Source organism: Fusarium keratoplasticum, chromosome 10 (assembly GCF_025433545.1).
Source record: "Fusarium keratoplasticum isolate Fu6.1 chromosome 10, whole genome shotgun sequence".
Lineage (NCBI taxonomy): Eukaryota > Fungi > Ascomycota > Sordariomycetes > Hypocreales > Nectriaceae > Fusarium > Fusarium keratoplasticum.
In genome coordinates this window covers 1,756,196-1,773,253 of record NC_070538.1, presented here as the reverse complement: position 1 = coordinate 1,773,253, position 17,058 = coordinate 1,756,196, and the positions used below count along the sequence as shown (strand labels likewise).

At 53.9% G+C, this 17,058-nt stretch overlaps 6 protein-coding genes across 6 annotated transcripts; 2 read left to right on the top strand and 4 right to left on the bottom strand.

Moving 5' to 3' along the window:
• Window positions 1-70: 70 nt before the first annotated feature.
• On the bottom strand, window positions 71-2,575 carry NCS57_01243900 (Carn-acyltransf domain-containing protein; the record flags this gene model as incomplete). Its single annotated transcript, XM_053062112.1, has 5 exons — window positions 71-110; window positions 194-316; window positions 371-2,033; window positions 2,102-2,156; window positions 2,510-2,575. 5 exons carry the CDS (start codon window positions 2,573-2,575, stop codon window positions 71-73), a joined length of 1,947 nt encoding a protein of 648 aa, XP_052908640.1.
• A 1,648-nt stretch (window positions 2,576-4,223) lies between these two features.
• NCS57_01243800 (uncharacterized protein) lies at window positions 4,224-6,398 on the bottom strand (the record flags this gene model as incomplete). Its single annotated transcript, XM_053062111.1, has 4 exons — window positions 4,224-5,642; window positions 5,694-6,106; window positions 6,155-6,223; window positions 6,287-6,398. The coding sequence occupies 4 exons, from the start codon at window positions 6,396-6,398 to the stop codon at window positions 4,224-4,226; spliced, it is 2,013 nt and encodes a 670-aa protein (XP_052908639.1).
• A 576-nt stretch (window positions 6,399-6,974) lies between these two features.
• NCS57_01243700 (putative electron transfer flavoprotein subunit alpha, mitochondrial) lies at window positions 6,975-8,081 on the top strand (the record flags this gene model as incomplete). The annotated part of the gene is made up of 2 exons (XM_053062110.1): window positions 6,975-7,274; window positions 7,335-8,081. 2 exons carry the CDS (start codon window positions 6,975-6,977, stop codon window positions 8,079-8,081), a joined length of 1,047 nt encoding a protein of 348 aa, XP_052908638.1.
• A 59-nt stretch (window positions 8,082-8,140) lies between these two features.
• On the bottom strand, window positions 8,141-9,835 carry NCS57_01243600 (NADPH:adrenodoxin oxidoreductase, mitochondrial; the record flags this gene model as incomplete). The annotated part of the gene is made up of 3 exons (XM_053062109.1): window positions 8,141-8,962; window positions 9,027-9,485; window positions 9,545-9,835. The coding sequence occupies 3 exons, from the start codon at window positions 9,833-9,835 to the stop codon at window positions 8,141-8,143; spliced, it is 1,572 nt and encodes a 523-aa protein (XP_052908637.1).
• A 387-nt stretch (window positions 9,836-10,222) lies between these two features.
• On the top strand, window positions 10,223-12,114 carry NCS57_01243500 (uncharacterized protein; the record flags this gene model as incomplete). Its single annotated transcript, XM_053062108.1, has 3 exons — window positions 10,223-10,389; window positions 10,451-10,646; window positions 10,699-12,114. 3 exons carry the CDS (start codon window positions 10,223-10,225, stop codon window positions 12,112-12,114), a joined length of 1,779 nt encoding a protein of 592 aa, XP_052908636.1.
• A 308-nt stretch (window positions 12,115-12,422) lies between these two features.
• NCS57_01243400 (uncharacterized protein) lies at window positions 12,423-15,627 on the bottom strand (the record flags this gene model as incomplete). Its single annotated transcript, XM_053062107.1, has 3 exons — window positions 12,423-15,355; window positions 15,437-15,533; window positions 15,595-15,627. The coding sequence occupies 3 exons, from the start codon at window positions 15,625-15,627 to the stop codon at window positions 12,423-12,425; spliced, it is 3,063 nt and encodes a 1,020-aa protein (XP_052908635.1).
• Between the last annotated feature and the right edge of the window lie 1,431 nt (window positions 15,628-17,058).

Genomic DNA, 17,058 nt, shown 5'->3' with positions numbered 1-17,058 from the left:
TCGCTTTCAAATAAATCGCCAGGTCTTCTCTCCAGGCGGTAACAATATCATGTCTAGAATACATGCACAATCAGGTGAGAACGCCACTCCTTCTCAGCCCGATACCATATCTAAACTACCCAGCCATAGTATTGTGTCATATGTAAACTTGGCATAACTCCGTCTAAGAAACATTGAAGATGCACATTCTTACAGCTTAGCCTTGGGAGGCTCAAGAGTGGGTGTGAGCAGTTCGCGCATATCGTTGGCAGCCTCGTTCAAGTAGTGGCTCATGCGGTCACTGCCCAGACCCTTGGAGACAACGTTGAAGTTAAGGCTGTCGTATGCTGTTAGTACTACGCTCTAAGAAGTCAAAGATCTGGTTACATACCTGTTCTCATTGATCATGTACGCAATGCCAAAGCCGGCATCGATGACCTGGCTCCATCCGTAGCCGTTGAAGAACTCAGAGCTCAGCTGAGAAGTGGACAGATGCCATGAGCTGGAGTAAGCATAGGCAGGGTCCTTGTAGATAGCAGGGACCTCCTGGCCGGGCTCAAGAAGCTTCTTGAGGCCAAAGAGGTGTCTATCAACACCCTTACCGTCTGAAGCGGCGGAGATATACTCGAGGTGGGCGTTGATGGCCTTGCGGAATAGGTCGACACGGGACTTCTCATCAACTGAAGCATCTTCCATGGCCTTGCACCAAGCCGTCGATTCATCCGAGACAGTTCGGCATGTCTCGGTACGACCGAGCTGGAAGCGGCGTGTGGCAGCAGACTCGTAGGTAGGGCGGTTCTTGCCGTACATCTTGAAGTAGGCAAGCTGGATGATCATTTGGACATAGGCGTCGGGGGAGCACTTGAACTTCTTGATGAGGCCCTTTCCATAGCCCTGGTAGGCCTGGACGGCAAGCTGGTGCTTGCCGATGACTTCGTTGAAATCCTTGGTCGCCCGGTCAATTTCGGCCTGGACTTCATTGTTGATCTCGAACTTGACGAGTTGAGGGTCGGGCAAGTTGGATCGGACACTAGGGTTGGAGTAGTCGAGCTTGTTGCCAAAGATGAGGTCGTTGACGTAGTCGTTCAGGCGGTGAGTAGGAGTTCCGTCCATCATTGAGTGCTCGCCCATGAAACCAGAGGTGCCGTTGTCATTGACAATGAACTGCAGGGGCTTGTCATACCATCGGTTAGCACCATCACCGTGCCAGTATTGGTGAGCGCGCTCCTCAAGAGTAACGGGGGAGGCATCGTCCAGACACACGACGAAAGAGGCTGACTCGATAGCCTCAAGAGCGGCCTTGTTGTTGGGGCTGGCCTGCAGCAAGATGTTGCGCGCATCAGTCCAGATATCTCGGTTCTCCGAGGTGAGAGCGCCGACAGCTGGGACGCGTCGAGCAACCTCGTAAACGTGCTTGAACTGCTGTTCAAGCTCCGAGGTGTTGAGCTGTTGGCCGTTAACCTCGTGCTGGATCTTGAAGAACTGGTTCTTGCGAATAGCAATGATGTGCTTGTTCTCCTCGGCAGAGAACTTGACGGGGTAGTCGGCAGGCTTGGCAGCGACACGGGAAGCGTTAAACATCCACTTGTAACTATCCATGCAGATGGGGAGCTTCTTCATGTACTCGGGCTCGAGGGTGCCAGCATCGACCTGCTTCTTGAACTCAAGAACTGAGGTGGTGATGGCAGCGGCGCGCTTTGCAGGATCTCGTCTGCGTCGATCGTCGCGGTGGGAATAGAAGTAGCTGACATAGGGAACAACCGGGTCGCGATAAGACAGGTAGGCCGCATCATTCCACCACTCGTAGATCCAGTTCTTGGTCTTGGGGTCCTCGCGATGGGCGACGAGCTTGTCTTGGAGCTTTGAGCCGACACCGCCAGGACGCACAAACTCCTCGACAGCCTTCTTGCTGTTCTCGTACTCGGCGGGTGTAAGGAGCGGATGAAGGGACTTGAGATAACGTCGGGCGGTCTCATCGAGCGATGGCACAGGCAAACGAGGGAGGGAGTCCTGCCACCTAAGCATTGGGCCCTTGGACTTATCCTCGACGTAGCCTAAGACCGCGGCGCATCAGTATTCCGGTTCAAGACACAATCGCTTTTTGACACTGGGAGTGGCATACCTGAGGCAGAGGAACTGTTGGCTCGCTTAGCTGGGGCCATGATGAGAGTCTGTGCCTGAAGGTGAGTTAGCGAAAAGAAAGGTTTGTGATTATAGAAGATTGCTGCTAGACGACGAATATGAAGATATGCAAAACGAGGAAAGGAGCAAAAATGGCCGTTCGGAAAGCGACCGAGGCATCGCTGGGCGGCCGGAGCCGTGGTGCGGCCGATCACAAGCACCGGCGGGATGGGTGTAGTTCCCGCCGCCCGGCCATGACTCGGTATCCACCTGAACAGAGAATAGGAAGATGACAGAAAAGCATTCATTCTATTCCATGTCCTAGATGGAATCCGAGGCATGTGAAAGTCTTCCATGAAGAGCAGAAGTAGATCGGTGTAGGTTGCATGGCAATGGAGGGCCAACTTACGGCGCGTGCTGATGTCAAGTGACGGAAGCTGTTCCTCAAGGCGGACGAGCGGGCTAGAGTCAACATGGCCGGCGCGAGCAGGAAAAGGGTCTGGAAGAACCGAGAGGCAGGAGAGGGCCTTTTAGGGCGGAGGCGGCGATGTCGGCCTTTTATACAAGAGTATCCAAAGACCGGTTGACAGTCGACACGGACGTGGGACAAGCTGCGCTTATCACTTCGGCCTCGGTTGAGAGCGGTAGCAACTGGGGAAGAGAGACGGACCCAGGAGGGGAAACGGCTAGACAGATTCAGACGAGTACCGACAGTGGAGGCAAAGCCAGGGGCAAGGCGGGAATATCTCCGGGGGGGCAGTCAATGGTGCGCAGCAACGAGATGGGCGTGGTGAGCTCGTGGTGGAGTATGGAGTCGAATGCGACGACGTCCCATGGGCAGGGGCAGGGGGCACGTACTCCGCGCCAATGCTCTTTCCTGTCCTTGGCTGCTTGTGACCTCGACCGAGGACGTCACCCCGCATCAGCCTTGGGCCGAGGTACAACGGCAAGGGCCGCCAGGGCAGGTGCAACCCACGGTGAAGGTACGTACATGCCTTTGTCGGGCCACCTCGAGAGGAAGGAAGGGAAATCGGCCAATCATGCGGCTTTATCTCGAACGATCTAGATCCACTCTCTCCGAGGCAAGCTTGAGGCTCTTCTGGGGTATGAACTATCCCTTTTCCAACTACAATATCTGAGAGGTTATAAAGTGCTGTAAGGATTATAGTTTGTCAATGCTCGACTAACATTAGACCACTTTCCTATAACACTCGTCAGGTTTCACTCTTCTTCTCTCATAACAATTCTCTATCACTATCCCCATCCCAATCGGCTCTCCCTGCTGTGAGTTCACCACCACCTTGTTGAAGTGGAGTGAAATCCACGTCCCTTTTGCAAGTTCCGTTGGTCCACGTCCCACGCAAGCCTGCAGGATCTCTATTATATCCACGACCTCACGGAGGGTCTCCTCTACCCTCCATAGGCCCAGTACCCTACGTGGGCGTTCTCGAAACAGCTGCACTCACATTGGTACCGTCCCGCTGGCCCGACCCCGTCCGGAACTCGACCGAACCGATTCGACAGATACTCCCACGGGGTCGGTAGTTACCCGCGCTAGTTTCGGCACCGCATGCAATGATCTCACTTGAAGGCAATGCGTGGGAATACGTTGTGGCAGGATGGGGATCCTGAATCCTGAGCATAGTGTTCAACGGACAAAACAGACTGCAAAACAAATAGATCAACTACATATGTAAATCATTCCTATTCGCCCCATGTTCACAAACAAGGACGTCAGTAAAAAACAGCCGGGGTAGCAAAAAACAACGATCAAGGCATCTATACCACATAATAGTACACCCTTTCGCAACTGATTATATCGCATGCATGCCCATTGCCTTGGCAATGCATCCCCGGATAGCCACCCAGTCGGTATTTCCAACTGTTTGACGGCTTGCAACGGCTCTTCTGATCTAGACCTCTGTCACGGCCTGTCTGTGACAGTGACTGCAAACCAGTGGCGTTGACTCCGTGACAAGTTGGCACCTTTGGACCAAGTCAATCAATACACTCCGATCCCCCGCGCCAATCATACGCCATCATCGGCATTGAACCCAATCTGTCCTGTCACATCAGCTTTTCCCATTTCCTGTCTCGTGCTGTGCCATTCTTAACCCAAGCTTCTAAGCCTCGTAGCTCTTCACTTGGCCATCGTTGCTTGGAGGTGGAACGGCTTGCGCTCCAGGTGCCGGTTGGAGGCTCAATCGGTCACCCTCGTTCATAGCATCCTGGGCCATGCGTACACCCTGCTCGCCGCCAACCGCTGCCGCAGCCTTGAGGCCTTCTTGGACCTCACGCACTCTTCGGCGGAAAGCCAGTCGGTCGAGGAATAATTGTTGACGCGCCCGCTCAAGCTCTCGTCGCTCTGCGCGCAGTACAGCCTCCATCTCATCAAAGTACTTCAGCTTCATTTCCAGCTTCTGGAGAGTCACATTAGATGCAGCAGACACCAATCGTGTCATTTCTCGCTCCTCATGTGATGCAAATCCTGCCGCCCGAGCGCCAATTGATGCCAGAGGGATCGAAGCAAGCGCGCTTGTCTTTGTCGTTGTTGTGGTCGTCGTCGTGGTTGTGGTGGTTGTTTCTTGACGGACATCAATGTCCATCGAATCAGCCTTGGTCTTGCCGTCGCCGTTAGCCTTGGCTTCATCGCCAGCCTTTTCGCCATCCAGCTGCTTGCGAAGCTTTCGCTTGAGTTCTTCAGCGGACTTGCTCGCCGCCGCAGCCGTGCTGGCTGGATCGGCTAGACTAGCCAGGAATCCAACGACCGACATCACAGGGTTATCCACTTGGCTGAAGGGAAGCTGTCCCTGTTGAGGACCAAGCATCGACAACCCAGTAGGACCACTGATAGGGGCCTCCGAATCAAGATATTTCTCCTCAATATCCAGCTGCAGGAACTGAAGGACACACTCCTCCCGCGTGCGGGTCCCGACATGCTCGGCAATCTCACCCCAGTCATCATCAAACCGCTCAAGACCTTCGAGCAGTCGCAAGATCTCGGCATCCGTCCACGGGGCGTCCCGGTCGAGAGTTGATGTGTATGTGGGGTTTTCCATCTTCACATACATGTTGCTGGTATGGTTGGCAGGCAGGCGACCCTCAGTGAAGCAGTTGGGGCAAAGATCGTATTTGGCCTTCGGGTTCGCGTCGGTGTGGTTGCTGTGGTAGTAGATTCGGGTACAGTCGTTTCCACACTGATGGCAGTGAACCTTCGCAATAGGGGTCTTGGTGGCATCTTCAGCCCCAGGAACACCATTAGTAGCAGGAGTCTCTCCATTCGTCTTGCCCTCCGTCTTAGTGATGAGAGTGTTCTTAGCATTGGCTTCGTAGATGTTACGTCCAATCTCGAGATTCTGATCGGCCTTCGCTGGCGCGGTCGCATTGGCCTTGTTGTCGGTATCTTGACTCTTCTTGCCCTCCAAGACCACTGGGTCAGCAGAGGGCTGCCATGCCTGAAGACCTCGGGGGGTGTCGCAGATGATCTTGAAATGGCCGGTGAAGGGGGGTCCAACATGCGAGGGACGTTGATCAGCATCAACCTGCTAAGAGTTAGAAACGATCACGATAAGTCGCCAAGCCACATGTCCTACCTGGTAGTTGATCAATCCCCATTGCTCCAAGAAAGCATGAACGCGCATGATGGCGCAAACATCACCAGCCAGGTTTCGGCGACAGGCGGTCACCGTCAAGTATTCGACGGGGTTAAGACGATATGTGTTGATCATGAAGTCGCGGTAGTCCTTGTAGACAGCGGGTGTCTTGCTACGGTTTCGGTTGTTGAAGAACTCGGCCATCGCCTTGCGCTCGATATCGTGGATGGTGTTCATGTCGAACCAAGTGCTGTAACTAGGAAGGACAATCGCGTGTGTCTGGGTCATGAGGTGCTCACGAGCAGCGGACTCGGCTGTCTCCTTTGACTTGTCCTGACCATCAGTGCCTCCAGCCGCCTCATCTTTGCCCTTGGCATCATCAGGCGCATCGTTCATCTCCTCATCGCCGCGAGCTAGCAATCTTAGCAAACTCTCTGTCAACTATCATCAATTCGTCCTACCTGGAGCAGGAGTCGTGCTGTCCTGTTTAATGTTTGAGTCGGTTGCCAGTCCCTCTGACATCTGGACATCTAGATGACCCATCAGCAACATGAACGGGGGAGGCTCAGGGACAGAGCGTAATGCGCGCGTACCTTCACCATCGCCAGCGCTTGGGTCTGGTTGCAAAGGAGGTTGCGCAAGGATTGGATTGCTGTTGGGCGAAGCACCGTTGCCGGGCGAGCCGTAGGTCGCAGTGTCATCCATCTTGATGAGGATCGCGATCGGCCAAGGGTCGCGGGCGACGGGTTACGACAGACGGTCAATCGAGCGCGCGCGAGGAAGGCGTTGCGCGGAGACAGGCGAACAGGAAATGTCGCGCAACAGCAGACGTGACTGTTGGTTGGTGTGCCGTTGGGAAATCGATGCCACTAGCGTCGTGATGTTGATGGAGTCTGGCGATGGATGGGATGGGTCGCGTCTTGGAGAAATTTTGGCGCGACAGTAACGGGGAGATTGACTGGCATTCAGCTTCCTGGCTACTGCATCCTGAACGCGCAGCGCCAGGCAGGGGATCAGCTATATCACGTGACTTGTGTCAGTCACGTGCTTCGCCTCTCTTTGATCATGTGATTGTCCTCTCAAGTCGGCTCGGCATTTCCGTCGCACCTGCCGTCAGTTCCCGGCGAGTGGCCGATGACGGGGGCGCCCCAAGAGCGATCAAGTCGGCCGCTACCTCGGGCCGTCACCAGCCGTCGCCGACTCACAGAGTGCCTTAAACAGCCATCATCTCCTCCTAGAGTTGGCAGCTGGCCAACCCAAGCAACCAATTCCACCGACAAGATGCTTCCGACTGCGAGACGAGTATTGGCGAAGCAGGCCACTGGCCTCATGGGTCGCGCCCATGCCTATAGCCTCAACGCACAAGCCCGCCAAAGACTGTTGTCGACCCTGGCCATTCTGGAGCAGAAGGATGGACAGCTCAACCACAGCTCATTGAGCGCCTTTACAGCTGCCAAGAAGCTCGGTGGAACGGTTCATGGCTTTATCGCTGGCAGCAACATCAAGTCTGTTGCAGAGGAGGCCGCCAAGGCTGAGGGCGTCGAGAAGATTATCGCCGTGGATAACGGCGCCTACGACAAGGTCAGCACCGTCGCAGAGTACATCCTCGATCTCATAGGCGCAGACTAACAACTCAACCAGGGTCTCCCCGAAAACTATGCCCCTCTCCTAGTTGAGAACATCAAGAAGGGCGGCTACACTCACGTCATCGCTGGCCACACCGCGTTCGGCAAGAACCTCCTCCCCCGAGTTGCTGCTCTTCTCGATTCGCAGCAGATTTCCGACATCACGGCGATTGAAGGCGAGAACACGTTTGTCCGACCCATCTACGCTGGCAATGCGATCGCCACCGTCGAGTCGTCGGATTCCATCAAGGTGGTGACTATTCGAGGAACTGCTTTTGCCGCTGCTGCTCTTGAGGGTGGCTCTGCCACTGTGGAGGAGGGTGTTGACCCCAAGACCGAGTCGCCCACTGAGTGGGTGTCTGAGGATCTAGCCAAGTCGGACCGTCCCGATCTTTCCACTGCCAGCCGCGTTGTCTCCGGAGGCCGTGGTCTCAAGTCCAAGGAGGACTTTGACAAGGTGATGCTGCCTCTGGCCGATTCTCTTGGAGCCGCCGTCGGTGCCTCCCGTGCTGCCGTCGACAGTGGTTATGCCGATAACAGCCTTCAGGTTGGACAGACCGGCAAAGTTGTTGCTCCTCAACTATATATGGCTGTTGGTATTTCAGGTGCTATTCAACATCTTGCGGGTATGAAGGACAGCAAGGTCATTGCCGCTATCAACAAGGATGCGGATGCACCCATCTTCCAGATCGCTGATGTCGGTCTTGTTGGAGATTTGTTCGAAAAGGTCCCTGAGCTCACCGAGAAGATCAAGAGCTCTTAAGTATCTATGATGTACAGAGTGATGTGATATACAAATAGTTAAAAACGTCTTTTTGAGCGTCATCCAAGTACCGCGAGCATGTCCGCAGTATTAGTGAACTTTTCTCTCTCCTTTCCGTTCTTTTGCCCTCGTTCTCTTTCTGCCTGGTCGATCCGACGCCAATCATCCCATGCGACGGCTTGAGAAGCTGATGGCCCTATCTCCTGCCTCAGCCCATCCCAACCACTCACGCTCGTCTCATCGGATGCGTTCATGAATTGGCCACCTGAGAGCCAGTCCTCTGCGATTGCCTCGCCCGTAATGAATGCATCTTGCATGGTTGATGCAATGACTCCAGTCGGACCTCTCTTGACCCAGCCTGCACAATAGACTCCTGGAACTCGCTGGTTCCGGATACCTTCAGCGTGTGTATCAGACACCATTCTCGTGACTCTGCCAAGTCCGTCGTTGTCAACGACACCCCGACGCTCATCAAATTGAATGCCAATATCCTCAAATCCAGGTAGGGCCACAGACTTGTAGCCCACAGAACGGAAGACTACGTCGGAGGGGAGAAAGGCGGTTTGCCCAGTTGCCTTGACGGATGACTTTGGGTCGAAAGGATCTGCAAGCTCTGTGACGTCGAATTCGGTGCTCGCAACCTTGGAGGGTGCGTCCTGGTTTCCGAGGAAGTGCCTTGGGGAGAGACAGCTGTCCAGAGACCACACCTTGGACGCACTTTCAGCCGGTGTCGGCGAGCCCTTGACCAAAACTTCCATCAACCGCTTGGAAGCACGGGGCAACGTCTTGAGATCTTCGGGGACTAGGGATCGGTTGAATGGTAAGAACCCAACTTGGTCGAGTTTCATCAGCTCTCGGACCTCCTTGATCGTGAAGGCAGCCTATACAATTTGACGTCAGCGTCTCATTCGTTGCCCTTCAGGTGTCGCTTAATATTCAACGTACCTGCATAGGTCCTCTTCTTCCCACAACGTGCACTCTTCTGACCCGACTCCGGGATAGCGTCTCGAGTGCCTGCTCTGTGATGTCTGTCTTTTTCAGAACATCAATGTCTTCCAGCAGCATTCTCGCAACATCAAGGGCAACATTTCCTTGACCGATGATGACGGCCTCCTCAGCCTGTGATAGATCCAGGTTGAGGTTGGAGCAGTCAGGAAGGCCATTGTACCAGCCAACGACTTCACGGGCAGAGTAGATTCCACTCAGTGTTGACTCGCCAGGGATCCCAAGCTTCTTGTCTTCCGAGGCTCCGTATGCGAATAGAATCGCATCATAATGGCGCATCAAGTTTTGCAACTCTATAGTACAATGGTTCGCGGAATGACCAGGATGGCCAATGGAGACATTGCCAATAAAGGTGAAATTGGGAGACGATGCAATCTCATCAAATTTCTCCTGGCAATTCTGGGGGTAGAAAGATCAGCTGCGATCTTTTTTGCTCCATGTCTTGTAGGGTAGCCAACCTTGACCTCTGGATGATCGGGAGCGACACCATGACGAACCAAACCAAACGGCACTGGAAGACTCTCATACATGTCCACTTTTGCTCCTGGGACTTTGCCCATCACCCGGTATGTGGTGTAGAATCCAGCCGGGCCGGAGCCTACTACCGCCAGACGGAACGGCCCATCCGGGGATCGGCTCCCATGCCAGCGGACTGTCGATGAGAACGAGCGGCTTGAGCAAGCTACCCGGGACAGCTGAGGTACCGAGCTCAATCGGCTGAACTGCCGTGTTATAGTCAATGGCATCATGATTAAAGCCAATTCAAGAGATCATGACACGAAGAACAAGCAAGTGGCAGAGATGTGACTCTTTGGATTGGCCGGCCATTTCCTCTTGGCTGGTTCTGGCTGATCGGCCTTCACCGGGGTCCGACCTCCGACCGTTGCCGTGACAACCCGGTCGGCCCCCCGCGTGTCCACAAACTAGGTATCTTCACCAGAGACGATTGCTCTCGTATCCATCCTAACAGCTGGGCCTTATTTCGCTCGGATAACTATCGCATTCCAAGTCCCGGCTCGATTGTCGGCTCGCCACCGCCGACTCGATATCCCGTGAACTCACATCGACATCGCTAAACCACCGTTGATCAACAATTCATTCAACGCGCGAAGCGCATTGCCTTGCGACGCCCAACAATGCCTCCGTCGCAGGCACCTTTCCTCTACAGCGCTGTCCAGCGCCACGACTCTCGCTTCCCGGAGCCCAAGTTCGATCCCAAGGCTGTCACGAGAGCAAGCTGGACGCCTCCGAAGCCGAGAAAGAAGCCATCTGGACCTCTCGTCTCCTTCAACAGGCACCCAGAGTAAGTACTATTGAGACAAGCGCCATGTTTCGCAAGCTGTCGATCTCTAACGGTCTTGCAGCGCGCACGAGGTTCTCACACATAGATCAACCGAGTATGCTTCTATGAGCCCTCTTACGAAGAGCTTCATCAAATGGCTACGTCGACTCCAATGTGCGCTGCGTGTGTTGCAGCTCATCGCCGCGGCTGGAATCTTGACGCTGATGATTCTCATCACCAAGACTGATGCGCTCCAGGGCTGGGTCCTCCGAATCACAGTAAGCTCCGGAACTCACTGTAGCATGGACATGGACTGATCATTTTGTATAGCCTGGCGTTGTAATGATCCACTGTGTCTATGCCATATACCATCTTGCGCGTGACGCGGCTTCACGTGCGCCGGCCTCTTCTTCCGCTTATCAACTCTTCTCTTTCGTCTCGGATCTTGGAACCTGCTCGTTTTATGCCTTTGGCGCCCTTTCGGTATACAACAATGGTGATAAATGGCAAACGCGCCTCTCGGACCAGAGCCTCATGAACTATTTCAGGCCTACCGTCTGGTACACCCTACTCGGGTCTGGCGGAACTCATGTGATTACGCTGTGCATCGCAGGTTGGCTGTGCTGGACGTTCCGCAAGATTAGCCAGATGCCACCAGACATGAACCCCCTCGAAGATCATCTGACGGCACGCCCCAAGCACAAGAGAAACAAGTCGTCAATGGCCACATTCAGCACCGTGGACCACGAGAGCCGCATGTCTACGGCTGCAAGCGATCGCCGACAGTCTATCATCCCGCACCAGGGCATCCATGATGGGATCGAGCCGCCGCGTGCCGTTCCATTTACCCACACGCGAAATGGATCCAGCACCACTGTTGGAAGCAGAGCCTCTCGAAGCAACCCGCCGGCCAGCCCTCAGTATCACAGAGTTCCAGTTACGCCTCGTCGTGAACGCCGTGACTCGGCCGCATCAAAGGCAACCACTCGAACATCAGCCACACGCTCAGTCTATCACGATGCCTACATGGAGATCCCGCTGGATGAGCGTCCCAGTTCTCGACCAGCGAGCAGCTACAACAGGACAAGCCAGCCTCGACCTGCTAAGTTCACTGAGACGTGGATGCCTACGGATTCGCTCATCTCCCGAACTAACCAGCGGAATCGTCAAATGGAAGCGGCCAAAACCAGTGCTGCAAACCGAGAGAACAAGTCGTACGAGGCCTTGGCCCAGCGCTATGGCAACCTCGACGATTCCGACTCTGAATATGGTGACGAGAATAACCCGTCATACGGCTTTGAGTCAGATGCAGCTGACGATCTTCGACCCCATCCTCTTCGTCTGAACCCACTGACAGCCGTGCGAGAGACTCCCCCTCGTGCCCAGACGCCTTACTTCCCCTCTGCTAACTCACTGTCTGAAGTCAGTTCTAATGCCAGACGAGTCAGCGCGAGCAGGGACATTGCCGATGAGAAGCCTGCATTTGCGCCCCGTAATCGACAGAGCTCCATCCAGCCCGAGTCCGATTTCTCTGCCAGACCCTACGGCGATCTCAAGAGCGCGACCCCTCCGGTGATGATGGTGGGCAACACTCGCAAGGTGTCGACTGGTAACGACTACAACACGTATTCGTCAACGACGTACGAGCGACGTGTGAGTGGTAAAGTGGTCGAAGAGGGCCGAGGCGGCTTTGCAGGAAACAGGTTTTCCTTCCTTGATGGACGTAATCCGCTCGGGGAGCGATGATTGATTGGGGATCTTGGGATTTGCAATTTTGGGTTTGATGAATTTCTGTCATGAGTTTTATGTAGGATGGTTCAGCTTTGATATCATGGGTCAGATACCTGTTCTGGTTGCGATGCGGTTCTTTGGCGGACACGGCGTGATCGGATAGGTGTTGTAATTAGGTAGATATCTAGGTAGTTACGGTGTTGGGATGCGATGAAAAAAAAGTTTTGAAGCTTGGAATTCTTTAATCCTGTCTCGCTGTGAATGATGCACTATTGTACCTATCATGAGACATCCTAGCCTCCTCGTAATCTAGCCTACTTGTACTATTCATCGACGTATGATCGCCAAGATATTGGTGCTTGGTCTGCCTTCCAACCTCTCCCGTCCCAGGAGTCCAACTGACACAGATGTCTCATCGTAGGGCGTCCATGAGGACAGTTCCAGGGCTTGTCCAAGTCTGCCATGTGACGAACCAGCGTCTCCATCTGCCCCTGTGTCAAGGGCTTGCCGATCATGACACTGCTCCGACATGCTCTCGAGGCGAACATCTTCCTGACCTTGGAAGGTCGAGGGACATGTTTCGACTCGGACGACTCTTCTCCGAGGAGGGCTATTAGCTCCTCGAAATCTGTCAGGGTGAACGTCACCTCGCGGCTCATGGGAAGGGCCAAGACTTGGCATCGTGAGCCAACGGGCTCGTCACCACTCATGTCGACATGGACCTTGAAGCCATTGGCCTCGATGGCTGAGATGTTCTGCATCACGATCTCTTCTTCGAGAGCGGTCAGCTCGAGCCGTTTCGGATGAACCAGTCGCTGTGATTGCACAGTTTGAGCTTGTTGCAATCTTTCGAAGTTGTACTTTTCGTCAGTCGCGTGCTGGTCAACAATGAACAGCTCGTCATGCTCCGACAGCTCCAGTTCATCATCCGATCTCGCTTGTGCCGGCCGGACTGCAATGATGAAACCCAGATTAAACTGTCCAGCAATTCTCATCTTCAAAAAGTCTTTCCTAGCAATAGTAAGAGAGAGCTTTTCTTCGGCATCAGCTGCGCCGAGATCTGTCACTTCACCATCACTTAGTGAATGACCGGTGTCCATTGGGAGGTGACCAGCCCAACTTGCCAATTGCGATCTGATTGATCGTTCGCTTGTCCGTAGGTGCTGGAGAATCTGAGATGTTGCATCCTTTTTGCGTACACCGGCCTTGAGAGGTTGACTTTTCTGCTCCGCTGTCAAGATTTCGCTGGACATAGGTGCAAGAGGGCTTGTGAGCGATGCATTCTGGGGTTGGTCGTCCATCTCCTCGATACTGGGCGAAGGATCGGCCAACCCGCGGTCCTCTTCGTGATCACTTGGCGCGTTGGGTACTCCGGGTGTGTCGTGGTCCCTGATGTCACCCCTATCCCCATCTTCGCTATCAGAATCAGGTTCAGGTTCAGGTTCAGGTCTAGAATCATCAACACTTTCATCATCCGAGCCGTCTTGAAGTGGCACTCTACGATCCGTCGCCACTTTGCTTCCAGCGGCAAAGATTTGTGTCAGCCTGTTTCCAAATGATGGCTTTGGCTCATCGATGTCCATGTCTTCAGCGTTGGCTGCTTCCCTCTCGTCCACGTCGGGCAGGGGACCAGTGGGATTTTGCACTTTTTCGTTCCCAATGATGACTGTAGTGACTTCTGGGACTGCCCCTCTTTGGGTCGATCGTACCGGGCTGACGTGGTGTTGGTCGTCCTGTCTACGTCTCAGGGGCTGGACGGCAGGAATTTGAGGCTCATCTTCAACTGCTGGTGGAGAACCAATAGCCTCGGCGGAAGCTTTAGGCCTTGTGGCGGTCTTTTCCTTTAACCGTTTGTTGAAGTCTCTGACGGGCAGGGGCTTGTCAAAATCGTTGCCATCACTTTCTGAGGAATCCGAGGAGCTCTCAAGGAACAAACTTGGCTCCTCTTGTTTGCTGGCCGACGCTTTTGAATCCGGTTGACCCTGGGGTCGAGACGTGGGTGCTGCGTTGCTCGCTTTTCCTGCTCGGCTGGTGGTTTTCCTTTCCACCCAACCGCTAATCAGATTTTGGCCACTTGTGTCTTTCGATAAAGACCTGGACGCACGGATGGTCCTTGCCTGGCCTATTTGCACTCTAACCATCGGGCTCTCATGTTCGCTAACTTCGTCTTCTGATCCCGAATCATCTTGGGGACCACGATGGGAGTTGCTATAAGGTTCAGAGAGCGACCCTGCGGGTGTGCCTCTGTTGGTCTGTTTCTCGAGGTTGGGTTTCGGTGTCAGGAGCTGTGCCGTGGGGACCGAGTAGTTCTGCGAGTCAAACAAGTCTGTGAGAGATGTGCGCAGATTGTCAAGAAGCTCGTTCTGGTCGTGTAGTAGGATACTCCGCTTGTCAGGGCTGACATTGACATCATACATATGGGTATCAAGTTGAATGTCGGCCAGAATGAAGGGACTCTGAGAGGCGTTGTAGGATCTGTAGACTTCGTTGAATGCTTTGGCGAATTGTGGCAAACCGCAGGGTCTCCCGTTGACGAAAAACATCTGACGGTCTGGGGTTTGTCGGCCGTCACCATGGGAAGGCCGCGACACATGGCCAACGATACGGACTTCCTTTGAGCTTGCCGAGTCTTTTACATCTAACTGCAAGGCAGGGCTGACCTTTGAGGGTTGCATCTCGAGCTTCAGGTCCAGGGGAACCAAGACGGTCATGGTCTTTGCCCCAAAGATGTTGATGATGTTATCCCGAGTGGTTGGATTTCCTTTGGTAGAGAAGAGTTGCATCCTTTTACCTTTGGTAGGTTGTTGAGACACGGAAAATTTGAGGTTGGTCTGGATGCAGGCATATTGGTTGAGCAAGGCGATTACCTTGTTCCACTCCCGCTTAATGTTTCGTTCAAGCTCTCGGCGCCGGACCGGTAAGTTGTGAAAGAGACGCTCGACTGAGACAGTCGTGCCCTTCGATGCCGCCACAACAGCTGTCCCACTGAGCTTTCCTGAGGGCTCGAAGCTGAGCTTGCTCCCCTTAGGAGCATCGCCAGCTTGACACGTTGTCACAGTGAGGACGGACAGGGCGCACAGGGAGGCCAAAGCCTCGCCTCGAAAGCCGAATGTCTGAAGTGTGGATATGTCTGAATATGAAGAAAGCTTCGAGGTATGATGCTTCAGAGCTACTGACGAGTAGTTGGCAGGGGCAATGCCACTTCCATTGTCCGCCACCTCGATGAGGTCAAGACCTTGGTTTTTGAAACGAACATCTGCAGACACCATGTGAGAATGATATATAAGAAATGGGCTTCTCAAATTGGCAGCTGAGAAAGGGCTGGTGGTCCACAAACCTATACTAGTTGCGCCAGCGTCGACACTGTTCTCCACGAGCTCCTTCACAACAGAGCAGAGGTCAACAATAACCTGACCAGATTGTATTTGATGAACCTACAGACGTAGTTAGAGACACAGTTATGAAGATGTATTGATTCAATATATGTGAGCCTACCGTGCGTCCATCAATCTGTTTAATGGTTGCCATGGCTTGACATTCACTAGCTGAGGCCAGGCATCTGCGTGTAGACGGTGGTGTAGTAGCTAGACGGACCCAGCTACTTGCGATCGAGGCTTAATTGGCAAACCTGCATTCCGAAATCGCCAAATTTCGAATAAATGCGCTTTCAATATATGAAACGAGTTGTTCTGGTCAGTTGCTCTTCGCATAGCTGGGTGCGTGAACGTGAACGCGACTGGGATGACAGGGGTCTTGAGCTCCCTGATAGGGGATAAGCATTTACAAGATCTAGCTAACTACCGAGCCACGGTATTCGACTACCGGGGCTGTTACCGAGACAAGATTGAAGACATGAAATCCTGTAGCATCCACCTCGATATGTAGAATGGAAATCGTATAGCCAATGGGGAAGATCTGATGCAGGCCCATTGAGTTGAAGGGGTCGCACAGCATTGAAAATGCCCGGGAGGGCCATTATAGATGCAACCCTCGATATTGCGGAACCCCCCCCGAAAAGGACGGAGCGATAGCTGTATGACCACAAGTCGGCGCATACTCCAAACTGATTTGTCCCATCGTAGAGGACCCATACTCGGCTCCGGAAAGAGACAACTACGTACCTTTGAAGGCGACAGGGAGACTGGTCACCGCCTGTGCGAAGTAATCAAGCTAATACGAACGGCGTCCCCTTCAAAGAAAAGACGCTATTCAACAGCATTGACTAGCGTCGTCCGCGCTCAATCAGCCAAAGAACAAGGTAAAGTGATGCCTCTGTGCGCTCGTTGACGAGTGGTCAGGGATCGGCGGGCAGTTGGACGCACGCGACGCAACCTCTCGAGCACCTACAGGATGCCTCGAGCTCCCAGCCACCACATTTCCAACCAGTTTTGGGCCGCCGGTTGCGACCATACAGCAGGTAGTTGCAGGAGCGAAGGCGCCGGCGCTGCTTTCCAGCAGATAGACCGCATTTGATCCCCACAAAGGAACGATAACCGCCGATTCCGCGTGAGAGCTTCGATCGGAATAACATCTCCAGTCTTGGCTCTCCAAACTTGGCTATGGTCCAAGCAAAGCAATCCACGTCAAGAGGTAACTGGAAAGGGAGAGGCGCCGGCGGTAGGGGCGGGACCACAGTGGATGGCGCGGTGACGCGGAACGTGGGAGCCGGGCTCGACGTGTGAGCTTTCATCTATTTCAGGTGACGCGGTTGGTGCCGCCGTTGGTACATTCACAGGCAAGAAGGTTGCAAGTATGCGTAAAAACAGGCGCATCAGCCTGCTTCGATGACGCAGATTTACGAGGACTCAACGCTCCCGTCCACCTAATTCGAAACCGAAACAACAGCCACGTAGCTGAGTCAAGCGGCTGCGTCTTGGTACATGGGCGGACCGAGGTACCCAAGGCTCTGAAGGAAGGGTCTTGGACCAACATCTTGGATGATTCTGCCTGTGGAGTAGA